This window comes from Canis lupus, chromosome 7 (assembly GCF_003254725.2).
Source record: "Canis lupus dingo isolate Sandy chromosome 7, ASM325472v2, whole genome shotgun sequence".
NCBI lineage: Eukaryota > Metazoa > Chordata > Mammalia > Carnivora > Canidae > Canis > Canis lupus.
In genome coordinates this window covers 45,068,277-45,088,379 of record NC_064249.1, presented here as the reverse complement: position 1 = coordinate 45,088,379, position 20,103 = coordinate 45,068,277, and the positions used below count along the sequence as shown (strand labels likewise).

The window sequence follows — 20,103 nt, the reverse complement described above, 5'->3', positions numbered from 1 at the left end:
AGGTAAACACTACTACTCCTACTTTTAATACCAATGTTAATATTGAACAGTGGGTTTTGGTTTTTGTTTTGTTTTGTTTTGTTTTGTTTTTTGAAAGTGTGGTCCATGAACCACCTGCATCAGAATCACCTGGATGGGGTTTAAAAATAGAGATCACCAGGGCCCCTTCAGACCCAGTCCTCGGGAGCTCTGGAGCTGGACCCCAGAGGCCGCACACCCAGCTCTGGGGTGATTCTCGTGCTCCCCAAAGTGTGAGAACTGCTGCTCGTCCTTGGATTGAAGGACAGAGCCAAGCTGTCCGTGGAGACATGGGGGACAGAGGCTGACAGGTGCCCAGGACCAAGACGGCTCTCCCTGTCCCTTCCTTTCTCGTCCTCATTTTCACTGCCCACCTCCATGCCCTGCAACATGTAGACACATCCAGGGAATGTGGTCACAGAACTGAAGCTCCCCCATGTGCTCCTTGGCCTGTGCTACCTCCAGATTGTCACCAGAGAGCGCCAGAGCACCTCCAAAGCCAAGCCGTCTCCCCTTCCCCAGCAGGCTTTCCATTCAGAGTGCTCTTCCAATCTCAGACCTCACACCTCACTGATCCTCTGAAGGATGTTGGGCCCCGGGAGGATGCTTTTTGCGGAAAAAGCAAAAAGCACTTATTACTTGTGAGCCCTGGAGAGTTTGTTTAATGCCTCTGGGGCAGTTCTCACCCCAACAAGGAAATATATGAACCTGTTACTTGTCCTGCTTTTAATGGTTAAAAGAGATCATCGAGGTAACGCTCCTCAATCAGCTCCTGGCTACTATTATTCCACCACAGGCAGTGATTTGCACTGCTAGGAAAGCGGGAAGCTTGAATGGTAAAATATATATAAACTTAATAGAGCCAAACAAGGAACACTCAGTTATGAAATTTTGGATCATCTCTGCCCTTTCCCCAGCCCATGTGAACACCAGAACTTGACGTTCAGTAGACTCAACCCACTTCAGAGAGACCCTGCTGAAACTCTTCTCAAAAGAATGGATTCAGGACATTTACCTCAGAATTAGGTACACTGTGATTGTGTTTTAGAAAGACTGTTATTTACTAAAACCAGTTAAGTTTTTGGAGATATGTAAGTGACCACAAACATGAATTTTATAAAATGTGCATGAAATTATTTAATTTATTATTGTTTATACTTAATTTCATTATGAACAAAGCTAAGTTTGGCCTTGACAAAACTGGTGGGCAGTGAAGATGGGAATGAGAAAGGAAGAAGGGACAGGAAGAGCGGTCTTGGTCCTTGGCACCTGTCAGCCTCTGCTCCTTGTCCCTCCAAGCAGTCCTGACATGTTCATGGGCCTTGGAGGGAACCCTTACTTCTCTAGCCTCTGTTCTCACCAACCACACATGCACGCGCACTCACTAAGCTCCTCCACATTAGGGTGGCTTCTAAACCTTATTTTACTCGATAGAGACCATTCATACTAATCTTATCATGCTTTCCTTACCTTTCCCACCAGAAACACTCCCATTCAGTCTTCAATATCCTGTTCAAGTACCACCAGCATCTTATGTGGAGTTCTCTGATTCTTAAGGCAAAGCTAAGTGTCCTTCCTCAATAGTTCCACGGTATTCTGTGCATGCCTCAGCTCCAACATCGTTGATCTGTCTTATATAACAGGTTTGGGGTCTCCTTGCCCACAAGAAGCAGCCTTAGAATGGACCCGTCCAAGGATCTTAGGCTCTGACCCACTGCCCTCATGCCAGGCCAGAAGTCACTCCACTTCAGTCTGCAAAGCCTACCATGAGGTCAAGTGGCAGAGCTCAGACGGCCTACAACAAATCTACTCTTAACATATATCCAGAAACGTGAAAAAATCATAAGTGAACACTTCGTGAATGAATTTCCAGTAAATGAACATACTCCTATGACCAAGAAACAGAATATTAACAACATCCAGAAGCCCCTCAATGATCCAGTTTAAAAATGCATTTCTAACTATTTAGACTTGTAATTTTAAAAGTAAGCTATCAAGATTCAAATATGCGAGTAATTACAAGCTTGTCAAAGACATTTTAGAAGTTACAGAAGCCAAATGCCCCCTGAGGAAGCCACTCTGTGGATCTGGAGTCACTGTGTTCCTTTTCAGAGCAACTTCCAGGCCGTCGGCTAACCTGAACCCCACAGTGGGCGCTCCTGAGCCTCGGAGCTGAGCCAGGATTAGAGGAGGCAGGCTCACCATCTAAGGGAGTGAAACCATTAGCAACGTTTGAAGAACAAGGTCACGTTGACTATAAGGATATTCCAGGTACAGGTTAATGGAAGTGAGCTGGAGAACAGCTACTGTTGGTTGCCTGCCGTCTCTGTGCCCGCCTGTGTTGGGGCTTCCCAGTGATACCATTGGGAGAGTTGTCCCCACTTGAAAGAAGAAGGAGCTGAAGAGAACCAATGGGACTTGTCCCAAATCTTCAAATCATCATGCCTCAAAGCCCCAGAACCAGGATTTCAATCCACCTGACTCTTGAGAACAACTTTCTAGAAGGAACAGCATAGGCAAAGCCAACTGGGGTAGGAATGAGGACCTTTCATCCCAGGCACTTCTACACTGGAGAACTGACATACCCACGTGTCATCCCACTGAGGAGTGATGAGAATTACGGATGGAGGGGTAGAGTGGCACCCCATTACAGATGGAGGGCCCTGAATATAGGTAGAGGAGCTTTAGAGAAAGGACTACCGCTTGCCTGAAGCAGCTACTTTGCCCCTCTTGCCATTCTGTGTGTGATGATTAAGAGTCACGGTGGGGACCTTGGTGTGTGTGTGTGTGATCTTAATATATGTTTTTCTTCTGCATTTCTGCCAATGTCTTGATGTTTCCCGTCAGTGTGTTTGGTAGGCCTTACTGCCCTGGTATTTGCCATTAGAGGAAATGTACTGGCTCTGTTATTGATGTATCACCTTGGCCCCCAGCATCACAGAGGCGTTTGGGATGATACTGTGACCTTCTAACCTAATGTGCTTATAGGAAAAGCACAAGCCCAGCAGCCCACGAGAGGCGATGGGGCCACAAGCCTGTGTGGCTGTTCTGTGTGTGTGTGCACAGATTCCTCTTATCTCGAGAAGCCCCTGTAGCCTAGAGAGGAGTACTGGGCAGCGTGTTGCCTGCTACCCCCTTGGGTTGACCTTCCAGGCTCTGCTAGCGGAACTGTCCACCTGCCTGGATGGCTTGATGCCCTCTGCTAATGGCAGCCACGGTGTCAAAGGCACGACGTGCCCTACAGGTGGATGGCCTGGCTGGTGCCTGGCTCTACTGCTCACCAGCCCTGAACAGCCCACCTCTCCCCTCCTCTGCTTTTTTATCTTTTAAAAGGTTTTGCTGCCTGAAGAGAAGAAAAAGAATCTGCCCCCACCCTAGCAAAATATAAGCCCTCAAGGACAGAAGTCATGGCTACCAGTGTCAAGCAGAGGGTCCTGGTGCAGCAAAGTGCTGAGTAGGCTTCTGATGAATGGCTCTGCCCACCCCCCATCTTCCTCCTGCCTTCTCATGGGGCCTAATGATGCTTCTAACAGCCCCCATGGCCCCAGAATATAACAAGGCTCTCATCTTCCCCATCACTTCTGGGTGAACCCCCAAATTCTATGTCTCCAGCCCTGGACTCTTGTCCAAACCAGAGTGTTGCACCTCCCACGGCAAGCTGGGCATTTCCACCTGTCTGTCTAGACATCTCAAATTCCATGTCACGAAGTGGGCCTTAACTGCCTTTACTCTACCTCATACTGTCGTCTCAAAACCATTAGTAAGGAGTAAGAGACTTACATCAGAGTACACATATCGTAAATAGATAGCTTGGTGAATTTTCACAAACTAACACCACCAGGTGACCAGCGCCCAGATCAAGACGTTGAACACCATCAGTCCCCAGAAGTCCTTGTGCCCCCTCCCAGTGCTGGTTGACTTACAGACTTCTTCCAGGTTAGCCTGTGTTTGAATTTCATATAATTGGAATTGTATGATCCATACACTCCTTTGTGCTTGGCTTCTTTTGCTCCCCATTTTGAGATGCATGCATACCATTGCCTGCGGCTGTAGGGCACTCATTCCCTCGCCGTGCAGATAAATCAGTATTTATCCACCATGCTGCTTGCTGATGAGCAATTGGGTTGTTTCCCATTTGGGGCTGTTTGGGGTCGGACTATATTGGACTTCATGGCGCGTTGTCTCTCGGTGTGATGGATGCAGGTACTTCGTCTGTGCATATTGCTGTGGGGGAGTGGCTGGGCCGTGGGGTGTGCAGAAACCCGCTCTAGCAGGTTCCGCCAGGCGGTTCTCCAAAGTGGTTATGGGGATGCGTCTCCCAGCAGCGGGTGTGAGTTCTGGTTGCTCCACTGACTCACCAACGCTTGACACCATGTTTGATTCACTCATCCTTCACCCCGTGCCTACCTGGGTCCCTTTGTCCTCCCAAATTATCTCATGTGTGCAGCCCCTTCCCCTTGGCCCAGCCCACTGCAGGCAGCGTGAACTCTGCCAACCTGCCTAGCTCTGGCCTTCGGGCTCCGAGAACCGCTCCCAGCAAATCTCCCCAAATGCTGCTTTAATTGTCACTCTGCTCTGTGCATAAACCTTCAATCGCTCCTCATCTCCTGTTCCTTTATTTTATTTTTTTTTAATTTTTTATTTACTTATGATAGTCACACAGAGAGAGAGAGAGAGAGAGAGGCAGAGACATAGGCAGAGGGAGAAGCAGGCTCCATGCACCGGGAGCCCGACGTGGGATTCGATCCCGGGTCTCCAGGATCACGCCCTGGGCCAAAGGCAGGCACTAAACCGCTGCGCCACCCAGGGATCCCTCTCCTGTTCCTTTAGAGCCACATCTGTTCATCTGTCTGGCCTTGGACACTGTCTGCAAACCTAGTCAACGATCAAGCCAGACCCCATGTCTCCCTTAGGCCCCGATGTTCCTTCATCCCTCCCCTGCGGTGACTTCCAATGTCCCAGACCCTCGCCCTGTAAGTCTGGGACGTCTGCTTGTCTGTCAGGGTAATTGTCTTCTTTGTTAGCCATTCTGGAAGAAACCCCGAGGCTGGACAGGGTTCCTGCTGGCAAAGCCTTAGAGAACCTGTTCCAGCACCTCTGTCTCCAGAGAAACTCCAAATTACAAAGGATTATTTTTATAAAGGATTTTTTTAAAAATCCAAATGATTTAGCAGGTGTTTTTGTGACTTTTCTTAAAGTGACAACTATCACTTCTTATTTGCTGGTAGCTTTTATTTGATCTGAAAGCAGGTGGAGCTTGGGATATGAGCTGGAAGGGGAGGTGAGGGGCTGTGGATAGAAATTCTAGGTTGGCTCTGCTTTTAAAAGCACTTCTCACTGAGAAAAACATCCTCCTCAGGGGCAGGTTCACAAGCAGCCACCACATTTAAGGAGGCTTCTGATCAATAGAAAGGTTTTGAAAGCTCTTTATCATTACAGAGAATCACAAGTAAGTGCCGGGGAGATAGGAAGCAGGCATTTTTTTTTTTTTTCCTGTTCTTCCCAAATTTTAAAAAGGCTAAAAATGTGTCTTGTTTGTTTATGGTTTATTATAGTTATTACTTGTATTCTTTACATGAGGGACCCCAATATACTACAGTTCATATTGCCCATATTTAGAGCTTAGAGCATGATTTTGTAACTTTAAATGGCCATAGGCATCTTTTCTTTCATAATGTAGCATGTTTCTTCCTCTGATGCTGAGTCCTTCGGAAGAGACTCAGTGCCTGCTTAGTATATCCTATCACAGGGAAGCAAATGTCAGAGTGCAGCATTAGCCCAAAATGCCTTGCACAAGCGTGCTGGAACCCTGCCTTCCTTGTGAACCTGCCTGGGGGCTGAACTGATAGACCATGACCCACAGCACGCTGTTCACAGCCCACAAAGATGCCATGTTTCTCTTAGCTCACACTCAGTTTTCTTTCTCAAAGGCTGCCTGGCTTTTCCTGCCTTCACTAAAGTGCTCGTCAGATGTCAAAGGCCTTACGAGGCCTGTATCTTCGGTAGAGCTCCCTCTGCCGACTCCAGACACCACTGATAGGATCCAAACTTCCAGCCCAAGACTGTGTCTGCTCACAACTTAGCACTTCATTGCACAGCATCTTGTATTATTTAAGAGAGCCCGAAAATCTGCCCATTTTTTATTAAACTTGACAGGCATCCTGTCCCTCCTTGGAAGACTGCATGATGGGCTTCCTTATAGGCTAATGATTCTTACACATCCCTTCTGTGCTAAGGAAGAAGTGCCTTTCTGTCCATAGCATGACCATTGGTCACATAGAGCCTCGCCCCGGCACTCATGTTTCCCTGTGTCTTGTTGCCGCACAGATAACAGAGCCATCTTATACTTTGTGCCACCCACTACAGCCGCGAGGACTGACCTGCATCCACAATGGGGTGCAATAGTGCGGATGAATCAATGGCAGCTAACTCAAGGCAGAGGGGCGCCTCAGAGCACGGCCTAGATAGCCTGAGAGAAGATGCTGAGGCTCAGGTCAGCAGGAAGACCGAGAACTGGAGAAGGCATGGTGACTTTACAGCCTAAGATCTGGGATGTAGACAGGGGAGGGAGGAGTCAGTCCTACCCCACCCCCATCTCCACCCCCAATCTTTGGAGAACTCAGGCTTCCTGGGCTTAGGGTAAGGCCTGGTTGAGAGCTAGGATTGGGACCATCCCAGATCACCCACACTGACCTCTACCGTGGAGCCCTGAAGACACAGGCTTCCTTTCTACTCACCGAACTCAGGATGACTCCATGCTCCAAGGACCGGCCAGCCTGCCTGCATGCCTGAAGCTGGGCTCAATCCTCCCCAGTGTTAGGACAGTGTTAGAGGCCAGCCAGAGCCTCTGACCACAAGGCTGACCTGTAGGCTCGAGTGCTGACTGTTTGGTGCCTGTGGTCGATTGACCTGTGGATAATCAAGGGCCAACCATGCATGTTAGAGGTGGCGGGGACCTGCCCCTGGACTACACGTACCAGTCACAGTGCCGTACCCTGCTCTGAGGGCCATACTGGGGGGAAATCCACCCCTGTGTCACACCAAAGACACACGCACCTATCTCAGTACTATGCAAGAAATCACCCTAGCCCTCCAAGTTACCATAGTGACAGAGTCATTTACCCATTTATTCATCCATGGACTTGGTGAATAGCTAGTGAGGGTCCCTAGGAGCCAGACACGGAGCCCCAAACCAGGGCTATAGCAGCAAATAAGACCAGCCCCTACCCTGCCCTCAGGAAGCTTGCCGTCTGGTGGGCAAACCCCGTGAAGCATATGCTTGCACAATTATGTAATTACAAATGCTGGGCAATGTGGTGAGAGAAGAGAGAAGCACTCTAGGAGACATGTGCCAAGGATTGCAGTCCTGGCCCACAGAGCCACCTTCCTGCAAACAATGAGTCTGAATGGGGGACAATTTAGCCGCCTCTGCCCTCAGGTAGGAGGGACAGCAAATGGAAAGGCGGGTGTCGTTGGTAAGGTGTACGTGTCTATTGCTGTAAGGTAGGCTGTAAAAAATACAGTTAAACACAGGTGGTTTGGCCTTTTAGCCACAGAACTTGTATAGCGGGGTTGGTGGGGAGAGGGGAGGATTATGGCAGGGCCCTGGGGGTCAAAAGGCCAAGAAATCCCAGATGGAGAACCAAGTGGCAAGGGCCCCCAAGGAAGATGCTCAGGGAAGATCCCTAGCCCTGGGGGGATAGGGGTTGCACCTGCAGTGTGGGGGTGCTCGTCCTGCGGGCGGGCAGGATGCTGCTGGCTGGACCCCAGGTACTGCTGCTGGGGTCCCTGGGCTGGAGGAACCTGCCCCTGTGCCTGCAAGCATCCCCCTCTCAAGCCCCGTGATCATTTGTCTTATGACCGAGGGCCGGGAGGCACTCACCAAGCCTACGTGGAGCGATGCGCCCCAGGCAGAGGGTGCGGCCTGCCAGAGTCTCAGGGGATGCTGAGGCTTCTGCAGGAGGCGGCCCTGGCGACTGGCCCAGCATGTGACAGCGCGCTCTGGGCTGCCAGCTGGAAGGGCTCACTTGGGCTCTCCATGGAGTTTCCAAGCAAGACATTGGAATTTGTAAACTGTTGCCACTCCGGGGATTTGAATCCATCCCTTTGCACCAAGTCTCAAGGACGGGGATGTTTGAGAGGGTGCTTCCAAAACGTTAACAGCACGCAAATCCCCTGGAGATCTGGTTAAAATGCAAAATCTGATTCCACAAGTCTGAGTGGGGCTTCATTTTTGAAACAAGTTCCCAGGGGTACCAAGGCTGCCAGTTTGCGGACGCCTTACAGACTTGAGGACACCAACAGGAGTGAACGCAGTGAACGCAGTTAAACCCTCCCTATTCTGAGTAAGTGCTGAGAGGGAGAGGCAGCTCCACCACCCATCAGCCACTCAGTAAGCATTCGTTGAGCCTAAGAACTGAGGCAAAGACCAGCAGAAATAAGGAAGTCAGGGGTAGAAAGTGCCTTAGATGGGAATAATGATAAAGATCACCTGTGCCTGAATGCCTATCATGTGCCTCAATCTTGTCTCATCTCTGGATTTGGCAAGGTAGGTTTTACTGATCTCCATTAATTTCGTAATGAAATTAAGGCTTGGAAAGATGAAGTCATCTTCCCCAGAGGGGGCTAGCTGGCTGGAATTTGAATCCTGTCGATCAAACTCCAAAATCCACCTGATCTCACTATGACACACATCCTTGCTTTGGTGGGTAAGGAAGCAGAACTAGATTTAGTCCAGGGGCTCTCGACCTCACTGGCGTGTAAGAATCAGCAAGACTTTTAAAAACTCCCACAGCCCAAGCCAATTACATCAGATGCTCTACTATCAGCATTTTGTAAAGCCCCCTCCCCCGGGAATTCCAATGTGCAAGCAAGACTGGGAGTCACTGAGTGAGTCCAGCTCCCCTTCTGGTAAATTAAGGCAATTAAGTAGCTGATGGATGGAGTCCAGTCTCATCGGAACCAGTACCTCTCAGTTCTTCCTCAGGGACTCCTTCCCAGAAACCAGCTAAACACAAACCATGTAGTAGGGTGAAACAGGATAGGACAGGATGTGGGATGGAGATGCTGCTAGGGAAAAATACATAGAAAAGAGCCGTAAGCGTCAGCCAATGCTACAGGCACTATATACATAGAAGCTGAGGGGAAGATTCATTGGGAAAGAGAAAAACTCAGCTCACTGAAGTCCTTGAAATTAGAACATCTTAGTCATCGCTGAGTCATCTTAGCATCTGTGAGGTGATGGATAGATGAGTGTATGGATGGAATCAGGAAGATGGGGTGGGTCCCCCAGACAAGGAGATCTGGAACACAAGTTGAACAGAGAAATGGGGCTCACGCTAGGGTTGAGGGTAAGGTCAATGACAGGAGAAAGGACCTCTACCTAGTATAGAGCTACCAGCACAAAAGGGAGTGGTCCACTAGGAAACCATGTGTGGGGATTTTATTTTTAGAATTGGGGTTATTTTTTAATATTAGGATGGACTGCACCAAGTGGAAAAAGTAAATGAAGCAATCCATTTGAGGCGAAGAAAAAGCCTGGAGCTCTTCTAGAGACGTAGTGCTTCTTGTCTTGCCATAATCAAGATGAAAGATTCAGGCTGCCCACCAGCCCTGCAAAGAGAAATCTCAGATCCTAAACCGAGCAAAATTCTGGGTCCTCCACCTGCCCCCAAAGCTTCCTCTGGGTAACTTTTTTCTCCCTCCAAGGCTGTAATAGATATTAATGTAAAGCTAGTTTCTCCCTTTCAAATATTAGGGGTGAGAAGCCATTGAGAAATCAGTGGTCAGCCTTACATATCATCTCTGAAGTTCTGTAAGCCCCAGATTCTGCAAAACCATGAGTTAGGAGGAGCCAAACTCTGGGTGATGTCAGGCATTAAGAATCCACATGGGGATATTGCTTTGCTCATCACTTGTCAGAGTGTTTGTTAAGTTTCTTACTGGATTTTTTTTTCCTTCACTCAACAGTGTTTAATTTATTCATCATCAATATCTTGTGTGGGTTTAATTATGACCCCACAGACCCTTGTCTTCAAAGATGACATTGCCCGAGCTGTGTCCTCCACAAGGAGGAGGGACTTCTCTGCAAGCATCCACATGCCCCTGGCCCACTTGGTGACCTTGGCTGACACTGGGTATGGCTGGCTGGTGTCCAGTGTGTCATGCATTTGGGGGCTAGTGAGCTGACCAGCCTACTCAGGAATCAACTCTGTGACTTCACACATAGCAGCACATGCCCCATGACATAACTGAATATCAGCCCTCTGTTCAAAGATGTCCCTTGATCCAGGTGTTAGGAGAAAATAAATAATCTGAGAGGAGAAAAGACTGTAGGTAAACAAAGTGGATGAAGCAATGGAAAATCTGACCTCTTCCCATGTTTCTATATCCCCAGGACCCACAATTAACATCTCAGTTGGAAGAAGGTACCATTAGTCCCAAGAAGCAGTCATAACTTGGCTTCTTCCATGGTGAGGGCCAGGAGATTCTGAATCCTTCTCAGCTCCTGGCTGCCAGTTGCTTTAAGCAAAGGATGGTGATCTGGAGCATTTCTGATAACCACAAAACTGTGCAGCCAGCACTCAGCAAGCTTCGGTTAGGACATGTATGAGGAGCCAGAGCCAGCTGCCACCTCCCCAGCTCCAGAGGGCAGCCTCACTTAACACAGCCACCCACCCCTTGCATTCTTGCCAGGTCTCTCCAGGATGCTTTCCAGTGAGTACCTGTGATCCCACTCAAACTGGGGTGGCTGACGTCTTTGCCAAGAGCCCCATTGGCAATGGTGGTGCCAGGCCATCCCACATTCTTTTCCCAGCTCAATTATTAAATAAAGCTCAACTCCCTAAGCTTGGAGCCAATATCATACTATCTTTAATGGCACAGAAACAATGGAATGAGTTTTAAATTACTCTCAAGAAGGAAACAGGGCCATGCCACTCTCCAACTTTAATTTTCCCCAACACTTCAATCCCTTCTTCAGTCTACTCAGAAGAGATTGAAAAGATTCTCCCCCCGCATCCCCTTCCCAATTGTCTCTCAATGGGAATTTTTTTTAATCCTGAAGAAACAAAACACCAGCAGGACCATTGCTAGCCAATATGGCTCCTTAGTGCAAAGACAGCCAGACTCCCCTTTCCTCAAGAGATTTTAGTGCCACCTGCAAGAGTTTCATTGCAATAAATACTAGGATGTTAATGGTACCCTTTAGACAAAGTGCATTTGTGCAGGGCACAACCTGCACATCTTTAACACTGGCTGTGGAGACCAGAGACCTACGTGATGGAACCCAACCTGGCCTGAGTTTACATTAGAAACCAGAAAAAAGTGGGGATGCCTGGGTGGCTCAGTTGGTTAAGCAGCCGACTCTTGGTTTTGGCTCAGGTCATGATCTCAGGCTCATGAGCTCGACCCCCAACCCCCACCAAGCTCCACTGAATACAGAATCTGGCTCAGATTCTCTCTCCTTCTCCTGTTGCCCCTCCCCCTGCTTGCACTGTCTCTTTTCTCCCTCTCTCTCTCTCTGAAATAAATAAATCTTAAAAAAAAAAAAAAAAAGCTGGAAAGAAGGTGCTGCATGGAAAGAAGACAGCTGAGAAAAGTCATAGGTTAGGACAGAGATTCTCTAACCCTTCTGCTGTGTGCAGGAGGGACAGCCAGCTATTCAGTGGAACTGAATAATTGCATGACTGCACTCGAGGGCTAGAAATGCAGGCGCCTCACTGCCTCCTGCCACCTTCCACACCCCTGGCAAGGGCAAGCGGGGAAGCTTTGAGAGAGACGCTGCACTGTGGGCCAGTTTGCCTCTTGGCTCTTCATCTAGGGAAGGCCTCCCATAAAGGGGGCCCCCAAGAGGGGCACGGGGCCAGTTGGGAGATCAGGCACCCATCTGATGCCTTTTGTCTGACTGTTTACCAAATGGAAACGAAGACGTTGTGGGCTCAGGACACACTGCAGAGGAACACTGTGTCCTGGACTTGCTATCCTGGCCTCTCTCTCTCTCTCTCTCTCTCTCTCTCTCTCTCTCTCGGGAGGGGGGGGGCGCAGCTAGGAAGAAAAGAATGAGAATGAGCTTCTTCCCCATTCTCTTTTCCATTTAGAAACCCCCTGCTTGGGATGCAGAAGACACTCACGGGGTCCTCACCTGCACACTTCTCGAGTGTGGGCACTAGCTAACGCTGGTGCTGCAAGCTACGTGTAAAGCCAAGCTACCCGTATGTCGTGAATAATGACAACGATCAGATCCTGAGCTCATCCTCTAGTATCTCCAGGCCCAAGTAGGATGATGCAGCATAAAATATTTTAAAATAAAATCCAATACCAGAGGGGATGCCCAGGGGGCTCAGTGGTTGAGCGTCTGCCTTTGGCTCAGGGTGTGATCCCCAGGTCCTGGGATCAAGTCCCACATCGGGCTCCCCGAAAGGGAGCCTGCTTCTCCCCTGCCTTTGTCTCTGCCTCTTTCGTTCTGTGTCTCTCATGAATAAGTAAATAAAATCTTAAAAAAAATAAATAAATAAAAAGCCAATACCAGAGTTGTTGCAGGGCCAGGGGGGTAGGGCAGCCTGTCCAGTGAGGAGCAGGGACATAAATGGCTGTAAGCTCCCCAGAGTGCAGCCTACATAATGGCCTGCTGGGAAAGCCAAATAGAGGAGGAACGAAAGCCCAGTGTGAGTGTGTGGGCAGAGCACGTAGGGAGGGGGCAGAGAACTTTCTAGGGGCAGAAATTCTAGGAGAAGCACAGAGGAGGGAAAGCTCTGCATAGGTTGCATCATGATAGAACCAGACTGAAGGCTGGCTGATGAGTTCAGAGAGCCAGCAGAAGAGAGGGGACACAGCAGGGGAGGCGCCGGGGGACCTCAGGGGAGGTGGGTACGGAACCAGTGTCAGGGCTTAAACACTCCGCAAAAGGCCGTAAGTGATAGCAAGGGCTGCCTGAGAAAGAACTGAGAGGAAGTCACTGAATCATCAGCAAGGGTTTAAAAACACCTATGAACTCATGTATGCACCCACGGGGCGCCCCACTGTCCCTCTGCTCTCCGGCTCAGGGAGTCCTTACAGAGCCACAGTGATGGGCCACGGTGGACCCTCACAGCGCAGGAACTTAGGGAGCTTGGTCAGCCGCCTCCCTGGTCCAGTGTTCTTACCCAACAGTCCTCTCCATGCTCATCACTACGTGTCTTCCCATGTCACGGCCAGGAAGACGCCCCCCTGGTGCAAGCTGGGAAGGGCAATTGCTCCCCAGATGCTCACGGGCCACCCAACCGCACTAGAGACGGCCGGGCGCGGGCACGGTGCCGCCTGGGTGGGTCAGGTGCAGAGCCAGAGCCTCGCGTGCCTCGCGGCCGAGCCCCCTGACATCCTCCGCCTTCCTGCAGCGAGGAGGCTGAGCTCCGGAAAGGGTGGCTCACATCCCCAAGGGAAACCATCTAGGAAGGGACCAAGCACGGAGCCAGACCTGGGTCTGGCTGACCCCGAAGCCCACGGGCCCACACTACCTTGTCCACGGCGCCTAGCAGGGTGCATTCTGCGAGCAGGGAGGCTGGGGAGGGACGAGGGGGGACGAGGGGGATGAGGGGCTTCTGCCCAGGAGACTAGAGACTCCATCCTGGCCGGGCCACTGAGGCAGAAGGCTGCAGGGGTGCCGCGGGGAGGCGGTCTCAGGACCAGGTCCCTAACCACCTGCGGATGGAGGCTTGATTAAGTTAGTCGGTGAGTGAAAGGCAAACAAGGGGCCGTGGTTGGGAAGGTTGGAACAGTGCGGAGGACGTCAAAGTACAAACTTTGCTTTTAGACGTTGGACGAGTTATTTAAACTCTGTGGGCCTCAGTTTCCTTCTCTGCAAGATGGGGATAACGGCATTTACCCTCCCGGGACTTTGGCAATGGTTGGATGAGGGATGGGCACATAGAGTGAACCCTCAACCGCTTGTGCCCTTCTTGTCACGGTCATTACTGGTGCTATGAACCCCTGGAAGCTGGTGTGGCTCCTTTCCTTTTCAAACGGGGCCCTCTGACTTGACTCCTCTTATGGTTGATTTTTCTCCTTCAGGGTAACCTAGGAGCTTATTTTTGCCTTATTTGACCGGGGAGATTTCCCTGATGCTCAGAACTGTAATGCTGACCCCCAACCTCTGGTCTCCCTCGCAGGCCCCAGAAGCACACCCCCTGAGCGCTGGGAGCTGGAGGGGGGGCTCCCCAGGACAGGGAACCCTGTGGTTTCATAGGTGTCCAGTTGGGGGAGCCAGCGAGTCGTGGTGGCCTCAGGGACCTCTGACAAGAGCTCTCCGCTCTCCCAGAAGCCTGGAGGTCCAGAGGACAGACGCCCATGGCATCTGCACAGCTCCCTGTGGGTTGTTTGGTTTTTGCTTTTGTTTTTGTTTTTGTTTTTGTTTTTAATCCCGTGGTCCAGGAAGTGCACCTGAGTTAGAGTCCTGCCGTAGCTGAGCAAGCCGCAAACACTGAATTTTAAGAAGCATGGGGGAAGAGCTGGTTTTTCACTTGGATTTTCGATTCTCTGCTATGGAATGTTTGCCTCCCATCTATTAGAAGGCCGCAGCAGGGCTTGTCCTAGGACCCTCGCCTGGAAAGAAGGACCCTTCAGGGAAACACATATATTCCTGTTTCCTCCTCACTGGGAAAAACGGCAGGTTGGTTTCCAGAAGATGAGTCGCACACCCCCTGTCCTCCCCACCCTCACACCACACCCTACAGAACCTCGCTGGAATCATACATCTGTGTAGAAGCTGTATTGAGCCTAAGAAAAAAGAATTCCACCCCGAGAGCAGTCACTGGGCTCTCGGAGTCGACGGTGTAGCAACCTGACACTCGCTTTTTAGTTTTAAGTGGCGCTGTGTTGATCATTTTTAGTTGCAAGTATTCCCCCCAAATTATTTCTGGGTGAAGGCAGGGGCTAGAATAACGAGAAGTAAAAGATGAACTTGCAGGACTGTCCCGGGGTACAGACCTTGGAACCTTGCAAAAGATGGCAACGCTGCTGGCATCAAATCAAGGACAGCATTGAGGGGAGGAAGAGGTGGCAGGAGAGGGAGAGAAACATCCATCGGCAGAGACAGAGAGACAGAGGGACAGAGAGGAAGAGACAGACAGAGAGACATCAGGTGCGGGATAGGGGACTGGTCCTCACAATGCTTTGGCCCTGGCACCCGAAGTGGGAGGAGAAAGCCGAGTGCACGGGTGTGCAGAGCGGGGTTCCCAGTATAAAACTGTTGGGTGCCTCCTCCCAGCACTATCTCCTTCGGAGCAGCCTCCCTCCTCACAGAGCCCCGAGGCTTTATCAGCCAGCGCCTTCTGCCCCGGAGCCGAGCCGGCTGCAGTGAGTACCCTCCTCGTCTCTATTCACTTCCAGCTGTCCCTTGTTGCCAGCTCGTCTTCTTACTCTCAATTGTTGCTCTTTCATCCTTTTTTTCCCTTTTTTTTTATGGAGAAATGTGCCTCGGATGGTTGCAACTTTGTAGAGGCAGCAAAGTCCGAGGGCTGGTCGGCTAAAAGGCAGTTCGCCAAAGCCGCAGGCTTCCTCCTGGAAGCCTGCAAGCAAAGCCTTGGCTCCTGATTTCCGAAGCAGGGTGGCAGCAGGACTGGGGCTCCGCGTGCAAGAGGGGTTCAGGCAGGGGGTCCGTTCTATGGGCCAGATGACTCTGAGTTCATCAATGCTGTATACGAGTTTTCAAACTGTGTTCTTGAAATACTTGAGTCCAGTTTGGAGACTCCAAAAAAAGTGGGGTACAGTGAAGGGCCCTCTCCAACTATGGCTCTGCCCACCTGCATGTGCAGGGAGTGTGCGTGCTTCCCATCGGGACAGCCTGGCATCCACACTGCAGCCATGGACCTGGGGTGGAATTCAGACCCCAAGGCTCCTAGGACTGGTGCCTTCTGAAGACAGAAGTGTTTTCATCGGATGATAGGAAGACCTGACAGCATTGTCCTGTTTCTGCTTACAGCTTTAAAGAAAACTGAGCGACTCCCACCACTTCAAACCAAAAAGCACTCAAAATAATAGATTATTGTAAGTACCAAGTAAATGTCAATGCTTAAATTCTCTTTCTTTATGATACAGCATGAATGTTGAAAGGTTTTCTTCTGTATCTGTATCCAAAACTTTGTATTAATTTTCATTTTTTTAAAGATTTTATGTATTTATTCATGAGAGACACAGAGACAGAGAGAGAGGCAGAGACACAGGCAGAGGGAGAAGCAGGCTCCCCATGGGAAGCCCGATGAGGGACTTGCTCCCAGGACCTGAGCTGGAGGCAGACACTCAACCTCTGAGCCACACAGGTGTCCCATGTATTAATTTTTAAAGTGTTATTCAAGTCACAGAAAGTTGAAGACTTTCAGGTCTCTCCAATTGCACAGATTTCTAATGTATCCTGAGTTTTATTTCATATAATCAAATAGGAAATGTTGGTAGAATTGAAATCCTGAGATTGCCTTGTATTAGAATAAGTACTGCTTTGGTTTTCCTAGTGATTTGGGTTATGAAAAGTACTTTCTGACTCCTGTTGGAAAGTTCACCAGGTGCAGCTTCCAGAATATTCCTAGAATGTTAACTTCAGCACATATAAGCTTGTTAGGGGTGTGTCGATGATACAAAAGAATGAGGCTCCCTTTGAGGGACAAGGACATGTCTATTTGTCAGAAGAGTTCCTGCTTCCAGCAAGAGTGAAAGTGGGGGTGACCAGGGGCCCTCGGTGATTGCTTCAAGTCGGCCATAAAGACAGCAGGTCTGCTACGTCACTGAGCCCTGACACACACAGCAGATCCCATCTCTCAGGAGCTGCTCCTTCCCTGTTTACTTGAACAGAATCTCAGGTGGCATTAATGTGCCTGCCTTGGAGGAGACAACCACCCCGCTTCCCTTAGTGCATAAAGCTGACTCTGCAGAGGAGACTTGCCCACTCTGAGCTTCGGTTTTCTCTTCTATAAAGTGAAGCCTTGAACTATGTGCTCTTTACAACCTCGCCTAGCTCTCAAGTTTTTCTCTCTGAGCTCTGAGAAAATAATGATATTGAGCTCAAGGATATTATCTTCCTACATGTGTGTGATTTGGGGGGAGGGGGGTGGGGGCCAGGAAGGCAGGAGCCATGCAGGAGCCAAGGGGGTAAAAACTCTCTCACCAAGAGAATGTGACAGTCCCTTCTTGTCTCTTTCTTTCCTTTTTTTTTTTTTTTTTAGACTGCATAGAAGATGAGAGTCCTACCACTGGTTTTTCTTAATACTGTTCTTTATCAAACAAACAATACATAATGCAACCCACAGTCACATCTGTTGGTACTTAAGGAACCAGATAGTTTAACTATGGATGAACACATATGCGATTTTTTTCTAACACATGTCAATAGTATTTTCCACAACTGTGGATTTTTCAAAGCAAGCCAGTAGAAGAAAGTAAAAATTAAATAAAGGAGGGACCCCCGCAAAAAAAAAACCCCACACGCACACACCTTTTCTGGAACTTCTGAAGGAACAATGATATCCTTGGATACAATGGATGTTTCTTTTTGGTTTGTTTGGTTGTTTTGTTTTTTGTTTTTTGTGTTTTTTTTTAAGAAAACTTACAAAAAGCTGCCACACTTGTTGACTTCTACTAAGAATTGTTTATTATTAACAAGATGACCTCCGATATTGAACCATTCTTATTCTGATACAAGAAAGAATGCCCTTTAGCGGTCTCTCGCACTGGGCTCTGGCTGTGCATTGAGAGTGTGGCTTGTATCTGATTTCAGAAAATAGAGCCCACCCCATGCCGTCTTCTCCCATCTGTAAAGAACAAGCCTGAGGTAAAGTGTTGCTTTGGTCTTGGTCCCGAAGTCGGAGCCCTAACAGTAGAGAGACACAGCAGAACAAAATTTGTGCGTTGGTCTCTGGGCCAGATGGTTTACTATCATTTTATCCTTTTATTTAAGCAAAATAAAATGAGCATTCCCTGTCTGTGGTCGGCTCATTGTCTCTCCTTGCTGATGGAGAAGCCTGCCTTCTCCTTGGAGCTCCCCATCTGGGGTCAGGGCTCTGCCTCGGGACCCCACTGACCCCTGACTCCCTCCATCCCACATTCTGCATGTCTATCATGCTGACTTATGTCTTTTTGCCCTTTGTCGAGTATGGAGAGAAAGGAAGGATGAATGGACAGTCTTTGGTTGGCAGCACTGGGGACACCCCTCGTGGTCCTCTTTGGAAGGACCCTTTTGGAGATAAGGCTGGTGAGGCCCTGGCACCTGGGCCCCCGGAACAGGTAGGCTCCCTGGGTGCAGCCTCTGTCTCCGGGAACGTGGGCTCCTGCGATCTAAGCTCTGGTGTGTCTTTTCTGAACGGAGCCAGGGAAGTGGGGTCCTCATGCTCTGCTGAGTGGTGCGGCTTGGGTTTTGCGGGATGCACACGAGTCTTTGTCCCAAACTCACATGGCGCTCAACTTGGGCGAGATGCGGGACTGTTGAACTACTGACTTTGGCTAACAGTGCAAAAGCTAGGAAAAAGGAGTCTGGAGTTTTCATCTTACCCTGCTTCTCCTTATTTAGAGCTTCTTCCTTTTATTTTCTTGTCTTGTTAGTTAAATTTAATGGCCTTCTTAGACTGGAGAAATCTGAGCATCAATAAAGGTTTCCTGCTGCATCGCCTTCCTGATCAGAATTCTTAAAGTTCTCCAAAGAACTGCAAATAGTTGGACACGATAAAATTCTAGGGCAAACTACAACCTTGAAGTTGCTGGTTTCTCAGAACCAGTTCTCATGCCTGGGTTCTGAGGCAAGTCGTCAGGATCTGAAGGGCTCGGGAAGGGTTCAGGAGTTCAGAATAAAGAGTTCATGGGTAGATATGCCACAGCAGCTACTGTCTGCTTAACTTGGGAGAGGAGCCCTCTCTCTAGGACATGGTACCCCAATAAACCATCCCAACATGTGGGTACTGGGGAGACAAATCACAATAAGCCTTGTATATGCTGAGCTGTGCAATCAGAAAAAAAAAAAAAAAAAAAAAAAAACCCAGTCCTTTAACTTAGAGTGGCTCGGCAAAGAGCTCAGGCCATGCAGGTTCTTGATCATGTCTGACCAGTTACAGTATCGGGTTTGTCATCTGTATCTCCAAAATCTCTGAGCTGATGGTGTATTTAAAACCCTCTAAAATAAATATATGCCAGGAACTTTGAGAACATGTGTGTGTTCACTCCAAACTATACATTTAATTGTTTCTAGAGTTGATGGAAAAACTGTAATGTTTTCACTCAATGCTGCCTCTGTAGGAACAGATCTACTCAGTTATAGAAACTCAAAGCAATTGTGTCTGAGCTTCTTGACCGTTGCCTGGGGTGAAACTTGATGCCTCTGATAAATCGGTGGGGCTTTGCAAATGGGTCACTGGAGCTGAGGAAGGAGCTTACTGAGCAATGTTGTCAGTTATGAGATTTAAAGAGGAAGATATATGAAAATAAATAATAGCTATCACTTAGATTATAAAATGAAAGGTACTTCTCAAATTGGCTTAACATTTTAATCATTTTCTATGTTTCACCATGGGGCCAGCTGAGCTCCCTATAGACTAGGTTCCTGATGTCCAGCAGGTCTCAATTTAAGAATTTCTTCATGCCAATGTTCATTGGAAATCTCACAAGTGCAGGTGTCTAACACTATTTTGCCAAGATGAAGTGAGCTTGATCTAGAATTCGTTGCATAAATAGCTTCTGCTTTGTGTAATGATTAATGGTTGGCCATTGTTTAAAAGCGGGACACTTAGGTGGTAAAATAATGCAACTGAAGTGTCCGGGCTACTCAGGAAATAATCAGTTACCCACATTGATTTTTTTGTCCTGGGATTAATGGAAGCCCAAACTAGAGTCAGGATTGCGAAAACTAAAATTTTTTTAAAGGCATAACTTTATTATCTCTTAATAGGTGTTTGTTGGCTATGATAAATGCAACAAGGATGAGGCCAAACCTAGCCGTGAGAACCCCTTATTCACAGCCTGGCCACAGGGAGAAGATGAGCTGGTTTATCTGCATAGATTTGGGGTATTACCTCGGTCATGTCTTATATGCCTGTGGTTTCAACTTTCCACTGGTGCCTTCTGGGATCTGATAGT

The 20,103-nt window shown here is 48.8% G+C and overlaps 1 protein-coding gene across 8 annotated transcripts in view; it reads left to right on the top strand.

Moving 5' to 3' along the window:
- The window catches only part of SLC14A1 (solute carrier family 14 member 1 (Kidd blood group)), a 48,849-nt gene that overhangs the window by 4,156 nt on the left and 24,590 nt on the right, over positions 1-20,103 (top strand). Inside the window, exons 1-4 of one of the 8 annotated variants that reach the window (XM_035719411.2) lie at positions 15,147-15,348; positions 15,974-16,038; positions 18,133-18,264; positions 19,916-20,032. The exons of 1 other annotated variant lie outside the window; for it this stretch is intronic. In XM_035719411.2, the coding sequence (XP_035575304.1) occupies positions 18,151-18,264; positions 19,916-20,032 (231 nt within the window). In that variant the 5' untranslated portion in view covers positions 15,147-15,348; positions 15,974-16,038; positions 18,133-18,150. 6 more of the 8 variants (XM_049112672.1, XM_035719414.2, XM_025429006.3 and 3 more) reach the window with 6 other exon arrangements.